Source organism: Coenobita brevimanus, chromosome 54 (assembly GCF_032717465.1).
Source record: "Coenobita brevimanus isolate Jiangsu-jjx chromosome 54, ASM3271746v2, whole genome shotgun sequence".
NCBI classification, from domain to species: Eukaryota; Metazoa; Arthropoda; class Malacostraca; order Decapoda; family Coenobitidae; genus Coenobita; species Coenobita brevimanus.
The window spans coordinates 6,981,034-7,004,657 of record NC_137007.1 but is presented as its reverse complement, the minus strand read 5'-3'; the positions used below and the strand labels follow the sequence as shown (position 1 = coordinate 7,004,657).

The 23,624-nt window shown below is 42.0% G+C and overlaps 1 protein-coding gene across 1 annotated transcript in view; it reads left to right on the top strand.

Moving 5' to 3' along the window:
- The window catches only part of Exn (Ephexin), a 344,579-nt gene extending 330,141 nt beyond the window's left edge, over positions 1-14,438 (top strand). Inside the window, exon 24 of the mRNA XM_080273353.1 lies at positions 13,569-14,438. Within this exon, the coding sequence (XP_080129479.1) occupies positions 13,569-13,825 (257 nt within the window). The 3' untranslated portion in view covers positions 13,826-14,438. The remainder of the gene's footprint in view (positions 1-13,568) is intronic.
- The last annotated feature ends 9,186 nt before the right edge of the window (positions 14,439-23,624 follow it).

The following is a 23,624-nucleotide window of genomic DNA, read 5'->3' as shown; positions in this document are numbered from 1 at the left end:
CCTCTTTATGTCGTTTAAGTTACTGTTCTGGTTGGTGAGCTCCTTTACTTTCTTTTATCTTCCAACATTTACGTAGAAATTCCTTTGTATTTAGGAGCATTTTCCCTTGAACAACCCAAATGTAAACACAAGATTTATTGATCAATGATGCAATCAGGATAGCCTAAACAGCCCCTCTTTATGTCATTTAAGTTACTGTTCTGGTTGCTGAGCTCCTTTATTTTCTTCTCTCTTGTTTTCCAACATTTATATAGAAATTCCTTGGTATTTTCAAAGTGTTTTTCCTTGAACATCCCGAAAGTAAACACATGATTTATCAATGTCACAGTTTTCGTCAGTGCATGAAATATTTACTCTCTGAGGCTTTCATAATTACAGCGAGCTCTCACATAACGCTCGAATATTGTCCCCTGAAGGTCCCACTTTATAAGATTTTCGCATTATAGGACCATGTGTTTACATGCTAAAGGGTTTCATGGTATCCATGCCAGCCCCAAGTTTGCCTTTTAGGACAGTATTCAGGGATTTTTCCCAGGACATTTACCAGCCTAATTATGACTTCATTACATACAAACACTGGAGGATTTCTCACCTTGAACTGAAGAGGTTGTGGGCTTCCTGGGGGGAGGAGGAGTGGGGCTCCGAGGCTGGGTAGGACTCTTACTGGTTCCCAGCATGGTTCTCTTGCTGCTGGCTCCATGGAGTCCTCATCTGAGGAAGAAGATAAATCCTGTACATCCATGATCCTTTGCTCCAAGTCTTCTGCCTCCTGCACAAATCCCTCAGAGTTAAGGGAACCCACAGACATAGCATCTTCCTCAGGCTCTTCCTGCTCTAGCATCTGTTGAGGACAAAAGGACTGGGTGAGTAAAGTCTGGTGATGCTGTCATATTTTCTCTTGCCTTAAGTCTTCATATGGTCGCATTGCATTCAACGGTGTCCAGCATATCAGCCTTCCGAACCTCATCCACTTCATAAACCAAGACAGCTTCCTTGAGCGCCTCTGCACCAGCCAAGATGTTATTTATGCGACCTGTGGTCATAACTGGTGCTGTGGTTTGTGCCTCAACCTGATCCCCCTTCCTCTGCCTCACAGTGTTTCCTGTCGAGCTCTTCAGTCCATTGCATGGCGTCCTCTAGCGTCATGTTGTCTTCCACAACCTCAACCAAATCCTCCTCTTGCACCATCTCGCAGCCTGGCATGGCTTTGAATGCTCATACCACTTCCTGCCACACACCCTGTAGTGACTGCACCTCACCACCTCTAGTGGCGTGATTTATCGTTGCCACGGACACCCAATCCCATGCCTTACGAACGTTTGTGTTGACATTCCTCATATTGTACTTTTTCCAAAAAGAGGCCACAGTTAAAAGACGACGCTTTGAAGGGTCAGGCTGAGGCACACAAGAAGAACAGGGCAATGGTTTAGCTGGGCCAGGCAGAGGCGAATGGGAGGGAGCCGGCTGGGGATCTGCTGGGTCATCCAAAACCTCCACATCAGATGCTTCCAAATCCTGGTCACCATCAAGCACTTCCTCCTGGAGGAGATGTTCCTCTTCACAATTGTCTGTGGCCTCTCTCAGATACGCAGGCATGATCATCTCATAATGGTACTTTAAAGAAACTATCACTTCCTGGTCTAGGGGTTGCAGGAGTGCTAGCTGGCAAAAGCACTACCTTAACAATTTCATGCAAACCCTCCAAGTAGGCTGGGGTGCCCTGGTGCGTTGTCAAGCACCAACAGGATTTTAAATGGTATGCCCAACTCCTCACACCTTCCCCTAGCATCAGGAATAAAATATTTCTTGTACCACCTATTCAGTATATCCTTAGTCATCCTCCCTGTCTCTGATTTCTCCCAATAAACCCTGGACTCATTCATATGTTTTAACTTAATTTTTTTTTTTTCTTTTTTTTTTTTTTTTTTACTTACAATTAATAGCCTCATCTTATGGCCTGCAAAATTGCAAGACAAAAACAGAGTGATGCTTACCTTATCAATGTTCCTACCCCTGCCTTGCCTATTTTCTTTCGAGATATAGGCAGTCCTTGGCATCCTCTTGTATAGGAGACCCGTCTCTTCTATGTTATAAATTTGTTCAGTAGTGTAACCCCAGTTGCAGATGATTCTGTTTAGGACATCCACGAACATCTCTGCTGCTCCGGCATCTGCTGATGCTCGTTCTCCTGTCACCTGTACTCTTTTCAAATCCTTCCTTTTCAAAAACTTGGCAAACCAACCACTCGACGCCTTAAATCTGTCTGGGGGTTGGGACACCTTACGACAAGCTACAGCATACAAGTGGCGGGCCGTCCTCCTTATGTTAATGGAGTCGATTGGAACTCCTTCCCTCTCCTTTCGGTTCAAGTACATGATCAGGAACCTCTCCATCATAACAAGCATTGGGTCAGACACTCGAATCCTTTGGTCCATTGGAGATTCCCTGTAGGTCCACACACTCTTCCTAATGATGTCTTTCTTCCTTAGGATCATACGAATAGTTGACTCATTGACTTGATACACCTTGGCGACGGCACAATTACATCCTCCTCTCTCCTTCCGCTTGATGACATCAAGCTTCTGCTCCTGGGTCAGACTCTTTTGACATCTCGCTGGGTCATGTGCAGCGGCATGGTTGGGCTAGGTCAGGTGTTTAAAAAAAAAAAAAAAAAAAAAAAAAAAAAAAAAAAAAAAAAGGATGTGTGGAGCCAGACAGTAGGAAGAGGGTAGGCTGAAGTGGGGCAGGAATCCTCAGTGGACCGTGACGACACCACGCGCAGACGCGTGACAGCCATATGCCATTGGCTGATGCAACCCGCTCTATGACTATGACTGCCTGCGTTATGTCTGATCCCATTGTGTTATGATTTTTTTTTTTTTTTTTTTTTGCATAAAAACTGTTTAACCCCTTAACCACGGGGCATCGCTTCTGTGACGCTTGGGAGCAAGGGATCATACCGCGGGGCGTCAATTTTGTGATTCTGTGTTATTTTGAATTCGCCCTGGCTTTCAAGTGGTGGCTTGCATCATCTATCAGTACTGCCAATGTCCAACACTAGTCAGCACCCCTAATCTCATCTGTACTCCCATCCATTGTTGACAACTTAGCCATTTCTCCCCGTTCTTGACTCCCCTCCCTACCTCCCCTCCATTACCCTATCCTCTCGCCTGCCCGGCCGTGCTACGCTAAGTAAATCTTCCCTGGAATTTTTCACTGATTTCATCCATTGAAATAAGCCCTATGCCCTATTCTTATACCAAATAATATATACAAGAAAGAAATAAGGTAAGTGAGAGTGCCATACACCTAGAATTGGCTAATTATCACCTGACAACACCTCACGTGCACTCGTTCGCTAATTTTCGCTGTTTACTTCCCCTTGAAATATGCCGTATAATCTATTTTCGTAATAAAAATATATATAAGAAAGGAAGGGAGAAGCCTAAGTGATATTTACATTCACTTGGAACTACCTAATTTATTATGTATTGTCTTGGTTTCCTGCCAGTCATTTCATTGCTATATATTAGCAGGTCTCACAAGGCTGAAGTTGGCAGTATTGCACTCACCTTAGCCGGGCAGCAGAAGGATACCACTATCAGTTCACTGTCGTCTTTCAAGGTGAAAGTATGTCGGATTCACTCCTGCTAATTTCTGCCGCTTTTTAGCCCCATGCAAAGGGCCCTGTGACCTTTACCCCTTACTAAACCTCATGTGGAAAGAGGTAAAGGCCTGACAATTGAAAGAGAGTGACTACGATCTTTCTGTTGAGTAAAACAGTGCAAGTGGAATTGTAAATAATGTGTAAACAGCAAGTGAAAGCAATGAATGTAAATATAAGTGAACAGTGGAAAATAGTTTTATTAGTTACTTCAAGTGATAGTGCATAACACAGTGTATATAAAATAGAAATGTAAATAATGTAAAAAAAATAGAGAATGTAAATAGAAATGTAAATGAGTAGTATTATAAGAATACGAGTATATATACTAGGAGTATCTATCTATCTATCTATTGCCAGATGCCATAATCCCATAAGGGGTGGTCATTTGACTTTGAGTTATTTATTTTACAGGGAGGGGCACTAATCCTCCACCAACCCACTTGCTGACACGTAGGGAGCACATACTCGTATGGTCTGGTTATATGGTTACCACCCAGCGTTGTAAATAGTTTCTTGGATTACATGAAACCATTTGGCTTGTCACTCGATGTAAAGCCACCTGTAAGGGAAAGAAAAGCAATAACAAGTGACAGGAAAGATGGGAGAAATAGGAAGAGAGGAGGGCAGGCACAGAAAAAGAATGGTAATGGCTAAGGAAGAAGTAGGCAGCACTACATCATGTGAGTGGATGATGGTCGCCACGACCTACCACAAATACAAGGAGTAATGAAAGTGACATTCACTCTCAATGCTCGTATACAGGACGAGAAAGTGAATGCTACGTATTTTGCTGAAAGAAATTGAATCCCTACAGTGACAATAAACTACTATTACTGAAGGAAACTTATGGATAAAAACTGTAGATATATATATGTGTTATATAGTAATAGAAATATAAACTGTGAGTGTTTTTATGAATAATAAATGACACCACCAGCAGCGAACGATCAGAAGTGGGATGGTCATACGCCCTCGTAATTTTCATTGCTTTCAGTTTTTTTTTTTTTTTTTTTTTAATGGATTCCAAACTATTTGAGAATCATAGAATAGTGTTTCTAGTGATAGTAACATGCTGTGGTAATCATATTACAAGTTGTTGGGAAGTGTAAAGTGGAGACTTCGTTACCCAACTTCAGAGGTCTCCACAAGTCCTACAGTACTCGACGAAGGCTCAACAAACACCCCAGGAGAAAGCTGAGGGTATGTGCCATAAGCATATGTGATTTTAATATTTTAGGACTAGTAACTGATTTTTGGCAAAGATTTTTAGAGAGTCTGTCGGAGCACAAATATGCCCGCGGGAGCTGCAAGTCAAAGCAAAACAAGCCCGCGGTTTAAGGGTTAAACCATAATTTGTGGCCTCAGGCCACATAATCCCTATCGTTGCAATGTAGTATGGTTTTAAAAAATTGGAAAATGTTTTGACTTGCGTTATATGTCATTTTCGTGTTTTAACCATTTCCTAGCCTAAGAAACTGCCTTTCGTGTTGTAAGAGATTTGTGCACTCAGATCACGCGTTAAGTAAGAGTGACTTTATTAATATTTATTTTAAATTACTATTATGTATTCCATGATACATTAGATGACAAGTCAGTGGTCAAACACGAAATATTCTTTGTTGAGTCACCTAGTTTTCCACAGTTTTTACCTCGTCTGATGGGCGAGAATCCACACCCCAAATGACAGTGCTCAGTCCACCTATGACTAAAACACATTAATCTCAGTTTATAAATCAACTTAACACAATATATGTCTAAAATATCATCAAAATCCACAAAAAAATAAATGAATAAATAACAAAAATAAAAACCTATCACAGAACCGGGGATAGGCCTACAATAGGTGGGGTAGGGTGGTATTTCTGCCCCATCACTATTCCAGAGTACCGGTATCTCATCCAGGGGTCTCGTAAATCGAGGTTTGCATGAAATTATTGAATACTGTACTGTACCGAAAGTACGAGACCATAAAGTCAAAAATTCATAAGTCAACCATTCGTAAAACGGGGACCGCCTGTATGTTTTTTAATATGTGTGGGCATTCCTGTTCATTTTCATGTCTATCAAATCTTCTTACATAAAAACTGACTGCAGTTTTTTTGTTCGGTACTTTACACATATCCACTGATAGATTTTCCCCTCATCCATGATGGACTGTATTTTATCTTTGACTTTATGGTTTTGCTTCGTATGTAGCTGTACAACTGCTTGGTTGATCAGAACTTTTATTTGTAATGTCTTCCTCAAACTGGTTTTGAGCTCTCCTTATCCTTGTATAATAATTTTCAATAATTTCTTGCCTACTTGTAGTTGTTATTATGCTCTCCCACTATTATGTCATCTGTATCTGATCCACAGCTAATCTCTTTTCTCGTTTGCCTTTTTACCTTTGGTATTAAACCATTTCTTTATTCTAACTTCCATGTCTTTGTGCTGTGGAATATTCATTGAATTTTTCACATTTAACATTTATATCTTGCCCTCTTAGCTTTTTTTTCCCAATCTTTTTCTATAAAGTATTCGTTTTAGGTCATGATAGTTGCCCTTAGTCATGCTGTTTACATATTTGACATTAGTTGCGTCTATCACCCTCCTTTATTTAGTTCTGGCTGTTTGTGTACCATTATCTTACTTTGCAACCCTATTACCTTATATACATAAAAAAATAAAACCTCATCCTCTGATCTTTCATTCTTGTTTCTTCCCTCTTTCCCTTTTGTAATCCCCATTCTTCCCGAGTTATGCATCGTTTTATCCATACATCTTTGAATTCCTCTGATTCCTTAAGGTTGTTAGCATTATTATTCCTTCTATAGCATTCACACTTTGGAAGGTTACTTTCAGGGACCTTAATTTATATCTCTCGTATTTCCCCAGCCTTTAAAATTCCTCTGTCTCTTTCTCGCAAATTTCCTCCTATATATCTTTCAATATGTTCATTATATTTACCACCTCTTTTTTGTCTCTAGTGATTCCGTTCCATATTTCTTCATCTTTACCAGTAATTACTGTGGATTTGTTAATCTCTGCTGTTTCCTTTATCAGCTTTGGGTTGTTTCTTATTTCTTTCACCTCCCTTGTCATACTTTTTGCTTCAACCTTGTTTTCTAGATCTTGTTTTGCTTTTACAACTCTTGCCCATGTACTTTGTACTTCCTCTGTGCAATTTCTTATTTCATTTGCCGGAGTTATCTTCTCATCAGTATCACTTCTTTGTTCTGTCCGACTACCTGCTTGCCTAAATATTCCTGTATCATTGTTGAACTCCTCCAAAACTCTCTCATGGGTGACTACTGTACAGTATTTCCCATTTTGCTCATATTCTTCTTCAGAGTATTCACCTCAGCTCTCAGCTTACCTATTGTTGTGTTTTTTCGTATAGTTCCTTCACTAATTCCCCTTTTTTTTTTCCTTTTGTAGGTTCAGTTGCTTTCTTATTTCACTGATTTCCAGTTTGAAAGTTTTATTTCCAGTTTATTCAGTTTCTCCACTTATTTAATGTACTCATTTCAACCAGCTCCATGTAGTCATCATTCTGTTTTCTACTTCTTTTCTTCTTACCTAGAGGCTCTGGGAAAAAATGCCATCTTACAGAAAGATAATTTCTGCTGACAGTCTGGCATTGCCCTACTACTCATGTGGTGCGAGATGTCCCTGGTGCCAGTCTGTCTGCCAATCAGCGAATTCCTTAGAGCTTTCACTTTTTTAATACTCACCTGGTGTGAGATGTCCTTGGCTCAGTTTTATGAATTCCTTAGACTTTTGATTTTTTAAAATTTACACAGTACTTTGTTTGGACTTCACTTTTTTGCTTAATCTTGCTCTATAATATTAAAACATCTCTAATTTTAGCTCAGTATCGAGGCTGACTCATTTTTTATATGCTTAGGTATAAGAGCAGCAGAGGGCAACCCGTCCAGCCTCAACAATATCCAATGTGTGTGTGCGTGTTGGGGGGAGATTTGTCTTCTTAGTGTAATAGGAAAAGTATGTGGTAGGATACGTATTGACAGAATTAGGAAACTAACAGAGGAATTAGTTGGACAAAATCAGGGAGGTTTTAGGAAGGGATGAGGTTGTGTAGATCAGATATTGATTCTTAGATCTTTAGTGGAAAAGTTTCTAGAAAAGGGGAAGAAGTTGTATGCTGCCTTCATGGACTTGGAGAAAGCATATGATAGGGTGGATAGACAAGGAATGTGGAAAGTATTAAGAATATATGGAGTAAATGAGAAGTTGCTGAATGCTGTGTAGAGTATGTATGAGGGTGCAAAGGCTGTAGTGCGGATGAACAGTGAACCGAGTGAATTTTTCCATTTGAAGGTTTGATTGAAACATGGATGTGTCATGTCTCCATGGCTGTTCAATCTGTATATGGATGGGGTTATAAAACTGATACTAGGTAGGGCAGTGGATGTTGGAGCAGCCCTAATGAGAGATGGCAGTGTTTGGAAACTCCCTGTACTGTGGTTTGCAGATGATACTGTGTTGTTTAATGAACATGAGGGGGAGCTGCAAGGCTTGGTGAATGAGTCTGGGAGAGTGTGTTAGATCTAAAAGTGAATGTGGGGAAGAGTAAAGTTATGGTCTTCGAGAGAAATGACGTCATTGAATGTACAGTGAGGTTGGATGGGGAAGAAATGAAACATGTGAGTGTGTTTCAGTACTTGGGTAGTGTGATGAGTAAGGATGGAAATTTAGAGGGTGAAGTGCTTGAAAGGGTACAACAAGGAAGAAAAGTTGCTGGTTCTTTGAAAGCAATGATAAGGAAGAAGGAAGTGAGCATGGAAGTAAAAAAGTCGTTGCATGACAGTATTGTGATATCAACTCTAACGTATGGAAATGATGCTTGGACCTTGTTGGAGGGACTCGAGTCACGAGTGAGAGCAGTGGAAATGAGTTTTTTGAAAGGAGCATTTGGAGTCACATAGAGAGACAGAATGACAAATGAGGAAGTGAAGGAGCTTTGTGGTGAGGATGAACATGTGATAGAAAGCTATCTATCTATTGCCAGATGTCTTTATCCCATAAGGGGTGGCCACAAACAAATCACCTCCATGTTGCCCTGTCCCCCGCCATTTCGCTGCCTTGCTCCTAGCTCGCACCCCCCCCCCCTCTCATATACGGTAATCTTCGTACTTTCTGGATGCCCACTTTCCAGACACCCCACTTACTGGACATTGTGGGCCTGGACCTTTGGAACCCAAAAATGGCCCAAAAAAGAAAAAAATTCACCCCAAAAATCCGAATTTTTTCCCACCCGTAATCTGAAATTGCTGTGCAGCACCAAACAGTTGGTTTACACCATGGCCCCTTCACCCCTTCCTTCCTCCCCCCTCTTCTGTCAGGGTTGCCATTTGGCATTTTTATTACCAAATGTGGGCCAATTTGGTAATGAAAAATTCGTTTGGTAATGAATCAGAATAATGCATTACCTAATGGACTTTTCACATGTGTGAGGATACACAGGATGGAGATGGTGGATTGTTTGCCCTCTCTGATTAATCTGCTAGACAACATAGCGTGAAAATAATCAACATGCTGTTAATTATGAGAAGAGTGATTACATGTATTTCCACTTGCATATATAATTAGTGACAAATAAATGCTAGCTTTACGAATTTGGTAATGAAAATTGAAGAGTTTGGTAATGTGGCCGTTGCGATCTGGCAACTCTGTTTCCCAGTCACCAACACTTCAACAGTTACTGCCTAACTTCGATGGCGAGTAGATACCTATCGCAATGGAAGCCACACGTGCTCATTTTTTGTGAATAAACAGTGAATAAACTGCAATATCTCGCCCCTAGACCACAAGGGAATTTACAGTGTTGTGCAGTGTTAAGAAATTAGAATTTAGAGTGCAAAGGATTAACTGTGGAGTGCAAATTGGCGTTTGAAACTGGCGTGGTGCAGTTAAGAACAACGTGCGATGTTAAACAATTATAACTCACAGTGCAAAGAACTAAGTGCAGCACAACACTGGATTACTGTACGTGCTTCAAGAGCATATTCACCACTTGGTACGAATTTATATGTAGTACAAGAGTATATTGGTTTTCAAACAGTAATATAGGCATTATAAGCATTGTTTCACTCACTAACTCATCACCATTCATGACCTTTTTTTCCCACATTACCTGATCATCATTTCTGACTGTTTCTTCCTCTGATGCTATGTAAACTTTGTCCTCCACATTGTCATCGATTGGGGAATCACTCTGGCCCTGAATGTCTTCATTGGCCAGGTCATTGGTAACAGGTGAATTGCCGAGACAATGGCATGCAGGGGGGGGGGGAGAGGTTATGCGGTGTAAGGCATTGTTCCTGCTTGGCATCTTGAAGAGGAATAGAGGAAGGTGTCCCGTGTATACTTGCCAAAAATCACTCGCGAAAATTGAAAATTGTGCAAATTAGGGACCTTGCAATGTTGCCGCATTAATTCACGTCTCCGGGATATGAGTGCACATCATGTGAGGACGTGAATTCACGTCTCCGGGACGCAGCGGGTTAATACCTTCCACAGTCCCTGCCTATCCAATCTTTTTCCCATTTTTCCAGATATTTCTCCACTTGATATCTTAGAACAAATATCTGATCTACTTCACCTTTTCTCTTCCTAAAATCCCTTTGTCCTTCTCCAACTAATTCCTCAGTTCTTTCCCTAACTCTGTTAATAAATAGCCTACCATATATTTTTCCCATTACACTGAGAAGACAGATACCCCTGTGATTGCCACACACCTCTTTCTTTTGTTTAGGGGAATAATTACATTCAACTTCCAATCCCCCAGGATCCTACCTTCCTCCCAGGTCAATCTGGACATCTTCCATATCCATCACTAACCTTCCCCTATATCTGGACATTTCATTACACACTCCATCAATTCCTGGGGTTTTCCCCATTCTTTCTTCATTGCTTCTAATACTTCCATCGTATTCCCTAGTCACCTCTCTTCTACCAGCTGCTACTCAACCACTTACATTTGTGTTACTTTCATTTTCTACATTCAATAATTCCTTAGCATTTACACCATGCTGACTGAAAATTTATAACTCGAGATAACCACTGGTTAAAATACAAGGAACTATGTATAATTTTGGAGGTACCCTCTCCTGATTTATTCTATCTATCTATCCATAACCAGACACCATAATCCCATACAGGGTGGCCATTTGTGTTTGAGTTATTTGTTTTACAGGGAAGGGCCCCAACCCTCCAGCTACTCACTTGTTGACATGTAGGGAACACGTATGGGTTGGTTAAATGGTTACCACCCAGCACTGTAAATGGATTCCTAGCTTACAGGAAACTATGGTAAACATCATGCACTCACATGATGTAGTGTTGCCTATTTCTTCCTTCACCTTTATCATTCTTTTTCTGTGTCTGCCCTCCTATCCTCCTGTTTCTTCCATCTTCCTATCACTTTTTATTACTCTTCTTTCCTTTTCAGGTGACTTGACATTGACAAGCCTAGTAATGGCTCCTAATTAATGACATAGAGTAATATTTTAAGAACTAGACAGGGAAAAGTAATATTTGGAACAAATATTTTTTAAAGGGTCATTGTAGAATTAAATGTCTTGGTTATTTCCTAAAATCCACTAGAAATTTCTGCTCTGAGTTCCATCACTAAAATCCATTTGGCTACAATAATGCTTCATCTATTATTACTATTACTATTATTATTATTATTATTATCATCATCATCATCATCATCCACTCAACGTAATGCTGCTCTCGGTTGTCTGCCCTTTTCTCTCCTCCATCCTTCTTTCCTTCCATCCTCTTCTGTCTTTCTTTCCTTAATTCTTTCCTCTTCTAATACTGTCTTGAGAAATATCTGAAAAAATGGGAAAAAGATTGGATAGGCAGGGACCGTGGAAGGTATTAATGTATATGGAGTACATGGGAAGTCATTGAATTGTGTGAAGAGTGTGTATAAGATTCTAGGGATGAGGTGCATATGGCTAGTGAACCGAGTTATTTGATCTGACTGCTGCACTGAAGTAGGGATGTGCCATGCCTGTGGGTGACTGAGCGACAAGCCAAATGGTTTCCTATACACCAGGAAACCATTTACTATGCTGGGTGGTAACCATATAACCAAATTTTGGCACCTGGTGGTTTAGTGGGTAATTATCGCACTCCAATCAGATTGAGGTGGTGAAGGTTTGTATCCAAGGGGTGGTTGGGGTTTATTGCTCATGTAATGCCACTCAGGGATGAGTGAGGCTGGTCACTTTCATCTTAAATGTCAGGACCAACTGCCTAGCCCTGGGCTCCTACGCTCCTCATGGGGCAACGTAGGATTGGATGATGGATGGATGGATTATTATTATTATTATAGTGGTAGGTGGTGGCGACCGTCATCCACTCACTTGATGTAGTGTTGCCTACTTCTTCCTTAGCCTTTATCATTCTTTTTCTGTGCCTGCCCTCCTCTCTTCCTATTTCTCCCATCCTTCCTGTCACTTCTTATTACTTTTCTTTCCTTTACAGGTGGCATTACATTGACTGACAAGCCAAATGGTTTCCTGTAAACCAAGAAACCATTTACAACGCTGGGTGGTAACCATATAACCAAACCGTACGTCCTCCCTACGTGTCAGCAAGTGGGTTGGTGGAGGGTTAGTGCCCTTCCCCATTAAATAAATAACTCAAAGTCAAATGGCCAACCCTTATGGGATTATGGCGTCTGGCAATAGATAGATAGATAGATAGATTATTATTATTATTATTATTTTTGTTTTAAGCTTTGGCTAATAATGCCCAGTGATTAGGAAGGATCTCTCCAGGCTGAAGAGCTAGCCACTATCTTGGTAACCCCCCAGCCCAGGAAGGTCTCTCTCTCTCTCTCTCTCTGTTTATATACATACATTTATATACCATATATTGCTACTACAGCATGCAGCCTACTAAGCTGGAGTTGGCCTACCAGGTTATTTACACTATAGCATCCTTGTCTACTTAATGCCACTTCATTCCCAAGTAAGAAGAGGAAGGTCAGGTCAAATCAGGTTGGAATGGGATGGGTTAGGCTAATTAGGTAACACGTAGGCAGTGGCGACCATCATCCAATCACTTGATGTAGTGCTGCCTACTTCTTCCTTAGCCTTTATCATTCTTTTTCTGTGCCTGCCCTCCTCTCTTCCTATTTCTCCCATCTTTCCTGTCACTACTTAATGCTTTTCTTTCCGTTACAGGTGGCTTTACATTGAGTGACAAGCCAAATGGTTTCCTGTAAGCCAAGAAACCATTTACAACGCTGGGGGGTAACCATGTAACCAAACCATACGTGCTCCCTACGTGTCAAGTGGGTTGGTGGAGGGTTAGTGCCCCTCCCTGTAAAACAAGTAACTCAGAGTCAAATGGCCACCCCGTATGGGATTATGGTGTCTGGCAACAGATAAATAGATAGATAGACTTAGGCACTGTTACCTAATCTAATTATGTTAAGTTAGATATGGTTACTTATTCTAGATTACATAATCAAACTGACCAAACCTAACATAACATAGCATTATCTAACCCAGTCTAGCCTACCCTAACCTAATCCAACTTAATTTGTTTATACCATAAAAGTGGATGTGCCATTAGGCCACATAGTATAGCAGAAACATCAAGACAGAATGCATAATACACTGTAAACAAGCAAGTGGACTACATAATAGTAGTACCTAGTGTATATTACTCTGGGGGGGGGGGGAAATCTAGTTTAGGAAATAACTTACTGATATGTAGTAGTTAGAAGTATCATCATAGCTTTAACCTCTGAATTTCTTAATCACAGGCCATAAACCTGAAGTGGTTTCCAAAAGCTATATTCCCTAGAATTAGTAGGATGCTATCAATTACAAACCATTGCAACAAACTGATCTTGTGGTGATGTCAACAGGTTGGTATCAAGGAGAAAGGATCAGAGACCAAGAACGTGGCTGGTTCCCAGGCAGCTTCACAGTGGAGATATCATCAACTCACGTACGAGCACGCAATCTTCGCCAGCGCTACCGTCTGCTTGCCATCTCTGGCACACTTCTGGATGAACTGAAGAAGGAGAAAGAACGCTATGAGAAGGAAGAGAAGAGGAAAGACCGCAGGAGGACCATCACCATGAAGGATGTTATATCCTCTCAGGCTCAGACAATTACCTAGATAGAATGACTTGTGAATTACTTCAGCATAATACTCAAAAGTTACTGCATGATTAACTTTCCAGCTTTTTTAGTACAGTATTACAAAAATAAAGTATGACATGAAATATTAATAAAAATTAAAGAACTGTTACCTTGTGCTGTGTGACAAAGACAGCAGTTTGTGCAACAGCTGCCTACATGGTGCACACTGTGAATGTAAATGTTAGTCACATGTTTCCTGTGGACAAAGATTATAAAAACAGGTAATATGTATTAAAATGCAAAGTTTACAGTATAAGAAAATAAGCAATGGTTGGTAATGTGATAGTAATGTTAGGTTGATTATCATCACAAGTTCTATTGAACCTGAAATTCACTACAGATATATAGGATCAAAATTCTTTGCTTCAAAGTTTATAGTTTGTTTAGTGGGTCTTTTGATGGAAACATACCAGCATTAGCATAAAACCCAACAAAACCTTTTAAATGTACCTTTGGTAAGATGCCATGTAATGCCAGTTGAAAAGAAAGCTCACTTTTATTATTGTAAATAATTTTATCAGTATTGTACATTGTAAATATATATATAAATATATATATATATATAACAGACCTGAGTACAGTAAAGTTGAATGTATATAGTGGTTGTTAATTATATTATAATATAATCAAAAACTTGTTTGCTGTATTCCTTATAAGTAAATTACTAGCTGTGTATTACCCATCTACAGTAAGTACCATAGTTAAAAGGAAAAATTTCATTACGATACAATGTACAAGCACATCCTGTAGTAGTAGTAGTAGTTGTTCCCTAGACAGTCTGGCCGAACAGTCCGGAGTCCCTAAGGAAGGCCACGGCCGAGACCGGGCTTTCCCACAGAGCTCTCAAGGAGTGTATGTTGTGTTGTTGGTGCAGGTGATTGTGTGCAATACAGTCTTCCATAATGTACTTAACCCTTTAACCGCGGATATCATTCCAGAATGACATTGCAAAAACTGGACCAAACTGCAGGTGTCATTCTGGAATGTTTGTGAATATTTTGAATACTGCGCGTTTTTTCTGCGTGCCAATTGTTTCAAGGGAGAGTAGCTATTAAGTTCTTTCACTCCAGCCGACTCCCTCCTCCCACTTCTAATGGCACTGCCCATCCAATGATAGTCAATGAAATCGTGAAACCTACGTCATTGCAAAGCCGAAGGTTAGTACTTTCTAATGGTACCTTATTTTTCGCTCTAGATTTATTCCGTGCAGAGTTATAAAGGTTTAAAGTTTGTTTACATTTTGGCTGGAACCCCCATGGGGGGGGGGGGAGTCGGGTCAAAACAATGCCCGCGGTTAATGGGTTAATAGTATGGGGCGTCGTGTTGCATCTCGGAGAGGCATCAGCGGTGGAGTCATCCACCCTCTTCTGATAACGAAAGAGGGCTGGATGATTCCCACATCTCAGCCTGGCCAGGTGGACCCTGTCCTCACGAGGGAGATAGGATTCAGAAGGGTGGATATCAGGAGGCCATGCATGCAGCAGTGTGTTGTCTTTGAGTGACTGAATGGAACAGGGAGTGATTTGAGTATGGATATGCTTCTGGAAGCTGGTCTGGGACAAGCGAGGGGGGAGAGATGACAGTATTTGTGTATGATATCGTGTGCTGGGTGTTGTTTTGATGTTCCTTGGTGTGTATGGATGTGCTGCCATGTAGTGTAGTGGATGGTGTGGGTTTGTGGAGGCTGCAGCAAGAAACTGGGTGCCTCTCATGTCTAGGTGATCCTCGACTTTGAGGACTTAGGTTTCTTGATATCGGTGGTCTGTTGGTGTAGTAGCTGTGCACCTGTGATTATTTTTAGAACCTTTTTCTGTGTGGTCTGTAGGGTGTTCTAGTGTGTTTTAGTTAGGTTAGAAGTCCAAGCAGGGCTTGCATAATTCATCACTGAACACATGTATTGTTTGTATACTGTGGTGGTGGTTTCTTTGTTGTGTCCAAATGTTGTATGGCAAGAGACCTCAAGGCACTGAGTGTTGGTGTTAATTTATCTTTAATGTTTATGATGTTTTGTTTGAATGACACTGATGTATTGCATGTTACACCAAGGTGTGTGTGTGTGTGTGTGTGTGTGTGTGTGTGTGTGTGTGTGTGTGTGTGTGTGTGTGTGTGTGTGTGTGTGTGTGTGTGTGTGTGTGTGTGTGTGTGTGTTTTTCTGCTGTCCAGTTTGTGAGAAGGGTCACTGTAGATTTGGCTAGGGCTATTTTGAGCCTGTTTGTGGTGAACCATTCATGTAGTGTGTGCGGCTGTATTTGCATTTTGGTGTGTACATGTAAATGTTATGTCATCGCATAGGAGGCTAGATGCATTTGCGGTGTGTGAGGTGTGGGTATGTCGTGCATGTATAGGTTAAAGAGAGTAGGGGACAATACAGATCTTTAGGGGTCGCCATTTGTGAAGTTTCTGATGTTCAAAGATTGACTGGTAAATGTTACGTGTGCATATCTGCCTGCTAAATAATTTGCCAGCCATCCTGACATTAAGAGGACTCTCCCTACATGCTGAGGGGTCTTTGTATGCAGCATGTGTTAGGAGTGTAATGCTGTATGGTAGTGAGACCTGGGCAGTAAAGGAGGAGGTTATTCGCAGGCTCAGACGAACAGAAATGACAATGATTACGTGGATGTGTAGTGCGTCCCTGCGTGCAAGGTCTGGGGGGGCTGGGTTTACGATGGAAGAGTTGAAAGGTATAATGGGACTGGAGTGTATTGGTGTTGCGATAAGGAGAGGTAGATTGAGATAATTTGGGCATGTGGAGAGGATGGGGGATGATAACTGGGTGAGGAAGGTGAGAAGTGTTAATATTGGGGGTGGGGTTATGAGGGGTAGACTGAGAAAGACATGGGACGAGGTCATTAAGTGTGACCTCAGGGTTAAGGGACTGAACAGGGAGGCACCAATAGATCATGCAGCATGGAGAGCCGCCATTAGGTGACCAAGGCTGACGCATGCAAGCATGTTGGAGCCTTTAAAAACTAAACGAAACGTTTGTGTTGAATATTTTGTTTGTGAGGTTGTGGCAGGGGATGGCAACAAATGCTTTGCTAATGTCTAGTGTGACTAGGAGTCTTCTGTGTGGTGGCCTAGTTGAATTCATGTCATCAAAAGCTCTGTGTAAGGTCTGTAAGAAGAGTGTTTGTGGAGTGGGGTGCCTAAAACCATGTTGTGATGGGGTTAGGGGGCTGTGAGGTGTAACTAGTTGTAATACCAGTTGTAGTTGTAATACCAGTCGTTCAGTGACTTCGGAGAGGATGCAGAGGAGTGTGATGGGGTGGTTTACGGAAGGTAACATGAGGTCTTTGTTGGGTTTGGGGATAGTGATGATAGTGCCATGCTTCCAGATGTTGAGTATTGAGTGAGTAGCTGTAGTTTGATATATTGGTGGGTGCTTGTATGCCTTGTGGTCCAAGGTGTTTAAGGTGTATGTTGCTTATGTTGTCTGGTCCACAGGCAGATGAGTGCTTAAGGTTGCTAATGATGTGCTTCATCTGGTTGTACGCAAAAGGTGCGAAATCTGGGTCTGTGGGGAACTGTTTCTTGCGTCGGATGACACGTCGGTCGTCGCAATGGGGGTTTAGATGGCTGACATGTGAAAAGTAACTGATGAGAGTGTTTGCTTAGTTTATTTGAAGGTATGGTGTCTGTTGTTGTGATGACAGCATGTGACTGTGTAGTGTTGCTGCTGGGGAGTATGATGCTGTTTAGTGTTTTGTAGAGTTTGAGGTGTTTGTTTTGTGATCAAATGTTTGGAGATAATTATTCCAATTTAGTGTTTGCTGTTCTGATATTTTACTGTTTATCTGAGTGTTGAGTGCTTGTATTTGTTGTACGGTGTCTTGCGTATGGGATCTTCGGAAGTGTCGTAGTGTGTCCCGTTGACTGATGAGGCCTTGAATTTCTGGAGTGAAGTTAGGGTTGTGTCTCTTTCTGTTGCCTCTGGGGATGTGTCTTTTGTCTGCATTCTGAATAACTGTATTGAAAATGTGCACAGTGGTGTTTATGTTTGTGATGGGTGTACTGCTTAATGTTTCAAAGTGTTGTTCTGTTTCACTTGTGAAGGCCTCCCAGTTGGCTCTCTTATAATTGGTGTGTGTGTGTCTGTGGCCAGCTGGGGTGATTCTGGTTTTGGTAGTGATAATGATGATCGGGAGGTGGTCAGAGCCAAAAGTTGTTGTGGGGGCGAGGTTTGGGGAGCAAAAGGTAATGTTTGGGGATGGTGGGAGGAAGAGGGCTTGGTGTGGGATATGGGTATGTTGATGGAGATTATTAAGTATGAAAAGATTATCTGTTTGGGATTATAGTACCAGCCCTCTGTCTGTGTCAGGGTTGTTGATATCCCAGGCCGACACCTTGGCATTGAAATCACCACCCTGGATAATGTTGGGTATGTTAGTGATGTGGTGTATTTGTTAAGAGTAATTGTGTGGTACTGTTAATCCCCATTGTATGATGACATACAACTGCCCATCACTATTTGTGGTTGTTAGAGGACAAACAAATGCATATAGCAGACTTCACTGAATACATGTAATCCACCTCCTACAAGCCTACAGAGTCATGACACCATCAGACACCAAAATTTATTAGTTTAGAATGATGTCTGAGATGGTTTAACAAATAGCTACACACCGATATAATTAGCTATAATGTACGTACAGTGTGGGGAACTTGTGGAAATTGTCTGTCACCAGACGTCTTTCACCGCTAACAGCTTCCCTGCCCCGAGTACGTGTTAAATTACCATGATTTTTCTTTGTTGATGTGAGAACCTGTGTGGCAAATTACCACCATACACAACTGATGTAACAGAGGAGAATACAGTGTTCTCGTTGTCTTATTTCCCCAAAAAAGAAGCCTGAATTTTGAAAACCTGACACTTATATACAGCCAAGTCGCCTATGGCGCGGACTTCTATGCCATAGTTTTCTATGACACGGCAAGGGGCCACACCCAGAAGAAACGAACCACGTGCATACACTACCTATGGCCAGGCAAGGCAAGGTTTGAAACGCGCGGACAAATTCCCCTGGCAGCGTTCTCCCCTGTTTGTAAACAAAGAAGATGGCGACCTCTTCAGCTCAATACTACAAGTGGTCCAACTGTGGACTTTTCCCTCTCTTATGAGGAGGTTAAACTTCACTAAATTCATTGTGTTAAGTAATGAAACATTACAGATTCTTTGGGTATTGTGACTAGTTTATAGGTTTGTTCATTAAACCGCTACGAACGGGATAGTGACGAAGCACTTTTCTCCGAGCTAAGACAAAGTATAATGCCTCCCATCATCATCATCATCACGTATATATGAATAATTATTAATGTGTTAAATGTGAGTTCTGTTGACACTTGAGCATACAAACTTTATCAAATAAACTTCTTCAATCAGTGCTTGACCAGGCAGCCTCCACCAGCTGATCTGTGTCTACTTGGCCAAGCTTTTTTTTTTTTTCACTCGATCTGCAGTGTGTGGTATTGCCCAAGTAGACACAAGGCTGATCACCCTCCAGTTTTTTGTGCCTATTGTTACGTGTAATACATGCACTGACTGACTGCTTGATTGTGTGTGTGTAAAGTGGAGAAAAATGGGGAAAAGTGGGGTGAAAAGGGGGACTTTGGGTGAACATTCAGAACCAAATTCCATTTTTCCCATAGGTTTAGTTATTTGTATGGCATGGTTTTCTATGGCACGGGCACAGTCCAGAACCAATAAGCCGCGCCTTAGGGGACTTTACTGTACTGTATTTCTTTTCACCATTCTTAACTTGCTACAAAGCTGAGTTAAAGCTTGCCTCTTGAAATGTTCTATTTATACTGTACTTTTAGCCAAGCACTTGTTTAGGTCACTCTCTCCTTTGGCAGAAATTTAATGTATCTATCTATTTAGAGGTGTATGGTATGTAGGAGGACTGCTGGTCCTTGATAGAGGCTGTGAAGCCTATGCCCAGAGTCAGACACACACACACACACACACACACACACACACACACACACACACAAATCTATTGCTGGACACCTTAAGCCCATAAGGGGTGGCCACAAACATATTGCCTCCATGTTGCCCAGTCCCCCGCCAAATCACTGCCCAGCTCCCAGTTCACACCCCCTCTCTCATATACCTCTTCACTCCCTCTCCCCCCCTCCACCTCACTCACATACACTCTCCTCATCAGTCTCTCACTCTCCATCCTATCCACATGGCCAAATCACCTCAATGTGCTTCTTCTGATGCTTCCTATCACATCCACATCCACACCACAACGCTCCTTCACATCCTCGTTTGTCAGTCTGTCTCTCCATGTGACTCCACATGCCCCTCTCACAAATAACACATTTCCACTGCTCTCACTCTTGACCTGTGTCCCTCCAACAATGGCGAAGCTTCACTTCCATACATTAGAGTTGGTATCACAATACTGTCACGTAGTAACTTTTTCACTGGGGGAAATAGCAGTCAGATAGATTATTTTCTGGTTAGGAGGGCCGATAGGAGGTTAGTGAGGGATGTTAAAGTTATAGGAAGTGAGGAGTGTGTGCAGCAGCACAAACTATTGATTTGTGATATGGTGCTTAAAGAACAAGTGATGAAAAAGAGGACTTATGTACCTAGGAGGAAAATATGGAAGCTGAAAAACCAAGTAGTAAGGGATGCCTTCTATAGCGAGTTGAGGAGAGTGGTGGCTGAACAGGGAGCTGTAGACAGAGGCGTTAATGAACAGTACAGAGCCCTCAAGAACAATTTCTTGAGAGTTACTGATGTAACATGCGGCTGGACAAGAGGACCACCAAGACATAAAGTAACTTGGTGGTGGGATGAGGGTGTAGAAGCTGCAATTAAGGAGAAAAGAAGGCTTTTCCGGGAATGGAAGAAGGGTGGTAGCAAAGAGGAATATTTGGCTGCCAAGCGTAGGGCTAGGAGAGAGGTATACAGGGCAAAGTCTGAGTCACAGAGACAATTACTTGATAACCTAAATCATGGGGAAAGGAAAAATATATTTAGGGTGGCAGGTCAGGTGAAGAGGGATAATCGGGATATCATAGGTGAGCAGTGTGTGAAGAATGATGAAGGAAGGGTAGTGGTGAACAGTGAGGATATTAAAGATGCATGGAGAGAGCATTATAACCGGTTGTTGAATGAGGAGTTTGACTGGGACAGGGAAGGTTTGGAGCCAGCAGATCCAGTGTCTGGCCCTTGGCCTTTGATTGATACTGCTACTGTGAGTGAGGCAATAGGCAGGATGAGGGTGGGGAAGGCAGTAGGTGTGTCTGGGTTGACTGCCGAAATGTTGAAGGCCTCAGGCGATATAGGGGTGAGTTTAGTCACTGACCTGATAAATAGGATTATTTATGAGTGTGTTGTTCCAGATGATTGGCTGAAGAGTGTAATTGTAAATGTGTATAAAGGGAAGGGTGATGCCCTGGAAAGAGGGAATTATAGAGGTATAAAGCTTTTAGATCAGATAATGAAGGTAATGGAGAGAGTTTTAGAAGGTATGATTAGAGAAAGAGTGAATATTGATGAGATGCAGTTTGGGTTTATGCCAGGTAGGGGGACCACTGATGCCATATTCATTGTTCGACAGCTTCAGGAAAAATATATTGGTAGGAGAAGGGATCTTTATTTTGTTTTTGTTGATTTGGAAAAGGCCTTTGACAGAGTCCCTAGAGAGGTGGTGAAGTGGGCAATGAGAAAGCTTGGCTTGGAGGAGTGGCTGGTTAGGGTGGTTATGGCCATGTATGTGGGTGCTCACACCCAGGTGAGAGTGAATGGAGATTTGAGCGATGAGTTTTCCGTGAATGTTGGTGTGCATCAGGGGTCAGTCTTGAGTCCCATGTTGTTTATCATGGTACTTGAAGCCCTTTCACGTGACTTTAGAAACGGACTCCGTGGGAGTTGTTGTATGCTGATGATTTGGTGTTGATTGCAGAGAATGAAAGGGAGGCGGAGGAAAGGTTTAGGAAGTGGAGAGATGGTATGGGGCAAAAGGGTTTAAGGGTAAATGCAGATAAAACAAAAGTGATGATATCTAGGGTTGGTGGCGGTACTGTCAAAGACGAGGGAGAGTGGCCATGTGCAGTTTGCCACAAGGGCGTGGGAAGTAATTCCATCTTGTGCGGTGTGTGTGATAAATGGGTGCATAAGAGATGTAGTGGTATCAGAGGTAGACTGCGAGATAATGCTGATTTTATGTGTACGGCGTGCCGGGGTGAGCAGGTGGAGATCGTCAGACGTGAAAGGATTGAACTTGCTGGTGAATCTCTTGAGTGTGTGGAAGAGTTTTGTTATTTAGGAGACATGTTGTGTGCTGGAGGTGGGGCTGGAGCTAGCTCTGTGGCTAGGGTGAGAAGTGGTTGGAAGAAGTTCAGGGAGCTCTTGCCTCTCCTGACATTGAGGGGCTCTCCCTACGTGCTAAGGGGTCTTTGTATGCAGCGTGTGTTAGGAGTGTAATGCTGTATGGCAGTGAGACCTGGGCAGTGAAGGAGGAAGACATTCGCCGGCTCAGACGTACAGAAATGACAATGATTAGGTGGATGTGCAGTGCGTCCCTGCGTCCAAGGCCTGGAGGGGCTGGGTTTACAATGGAAGAGTTGAGAGGTAGGATTGGACTGGAGTGTATTGGTGTTGTGATGAGGAGAGGTAGATTGAGGTGGTTTGGACATGTGGAGAGGATGGGGGATGATAATTGGGTGAGGAAGGTGAGAAGTGTTAATATTGGGGGTGGGGTTATGAGGGGTAGACCGAGAAAGACATGGGATGAGGTCATTAAGTGTGACCTTAGGGTTAAGGGACTGAACAGGGAGGCTGCAATGGATCGTGCAGCGTGGAGAGCCGCCATTAGGTGACCAAGGCAGACACATGCAAGCATGTTGGAGCCTTTAAAAAATGAAAACGAACGATTACTTCCCTGTTTCTTATCACTGCTTTCAAGGAACCAGCAACCTTTCTCCCTTTTGTACCCTTTCAAGCACTTCAACCTCCAAACTTCCATCAGTACTCATCACACTACTTAAACGCACTCACATTTTCCATTTCCTCCTCATCCAACCTCACTGTACATTCACTGACTTTACTTCTTTCGAAGACCATAACTTTACTCTTCCCTACATTCACCTTTAGATTCCGTTTCTTACAAACTCTCCCAAACTCATCCACCAAGCCTTGCAGCTCCCCTTCGTCTTCACTTAACAACACAGTATCATCTGCAAACAACAGAACAGGAATTTTCCAAACACTGCTCTCTCTCATTAGGGCCACTCCAACATCCACTGCTCTACCTTATATCTCTTTTATAACCCCATCCATATACAGATTGAACAACCATGGAGAGATGACACATCCCTGTTTCAACCCAACCTTCTAGTACAAAAATTCACTCAGTTCACTATCCACACACACTGTAGCCTTTGCACCCTCATACATACTCTTCACAGCATTCAACAACTTCCCATCTACTCAAAACATTCTTAATACCTTCCACAATCCTTGTCTATCCACGCTGTCATATGCTTTCTCCAAATCCATGAAGGCCACATACAACTTCTTTCCCCTCTCTAGAAACTTTTCCACTAAAGATCTAAGAATCAATATCTGATTTACACAACCTCTTCCCTTCCTAAAAGCTCCCTGTTCTTCTCCAACTAATTCCCCTGTCATTTTCCTAACTCTGTCAATACGTATCCTACCATATACTTTTCCTATTACACTAAGAAGTCAAATGCCCCTATGATTACCACAGACTTTTTTTTTCCCCTTTTCCTTGGCACAAAAGAATAATTATACC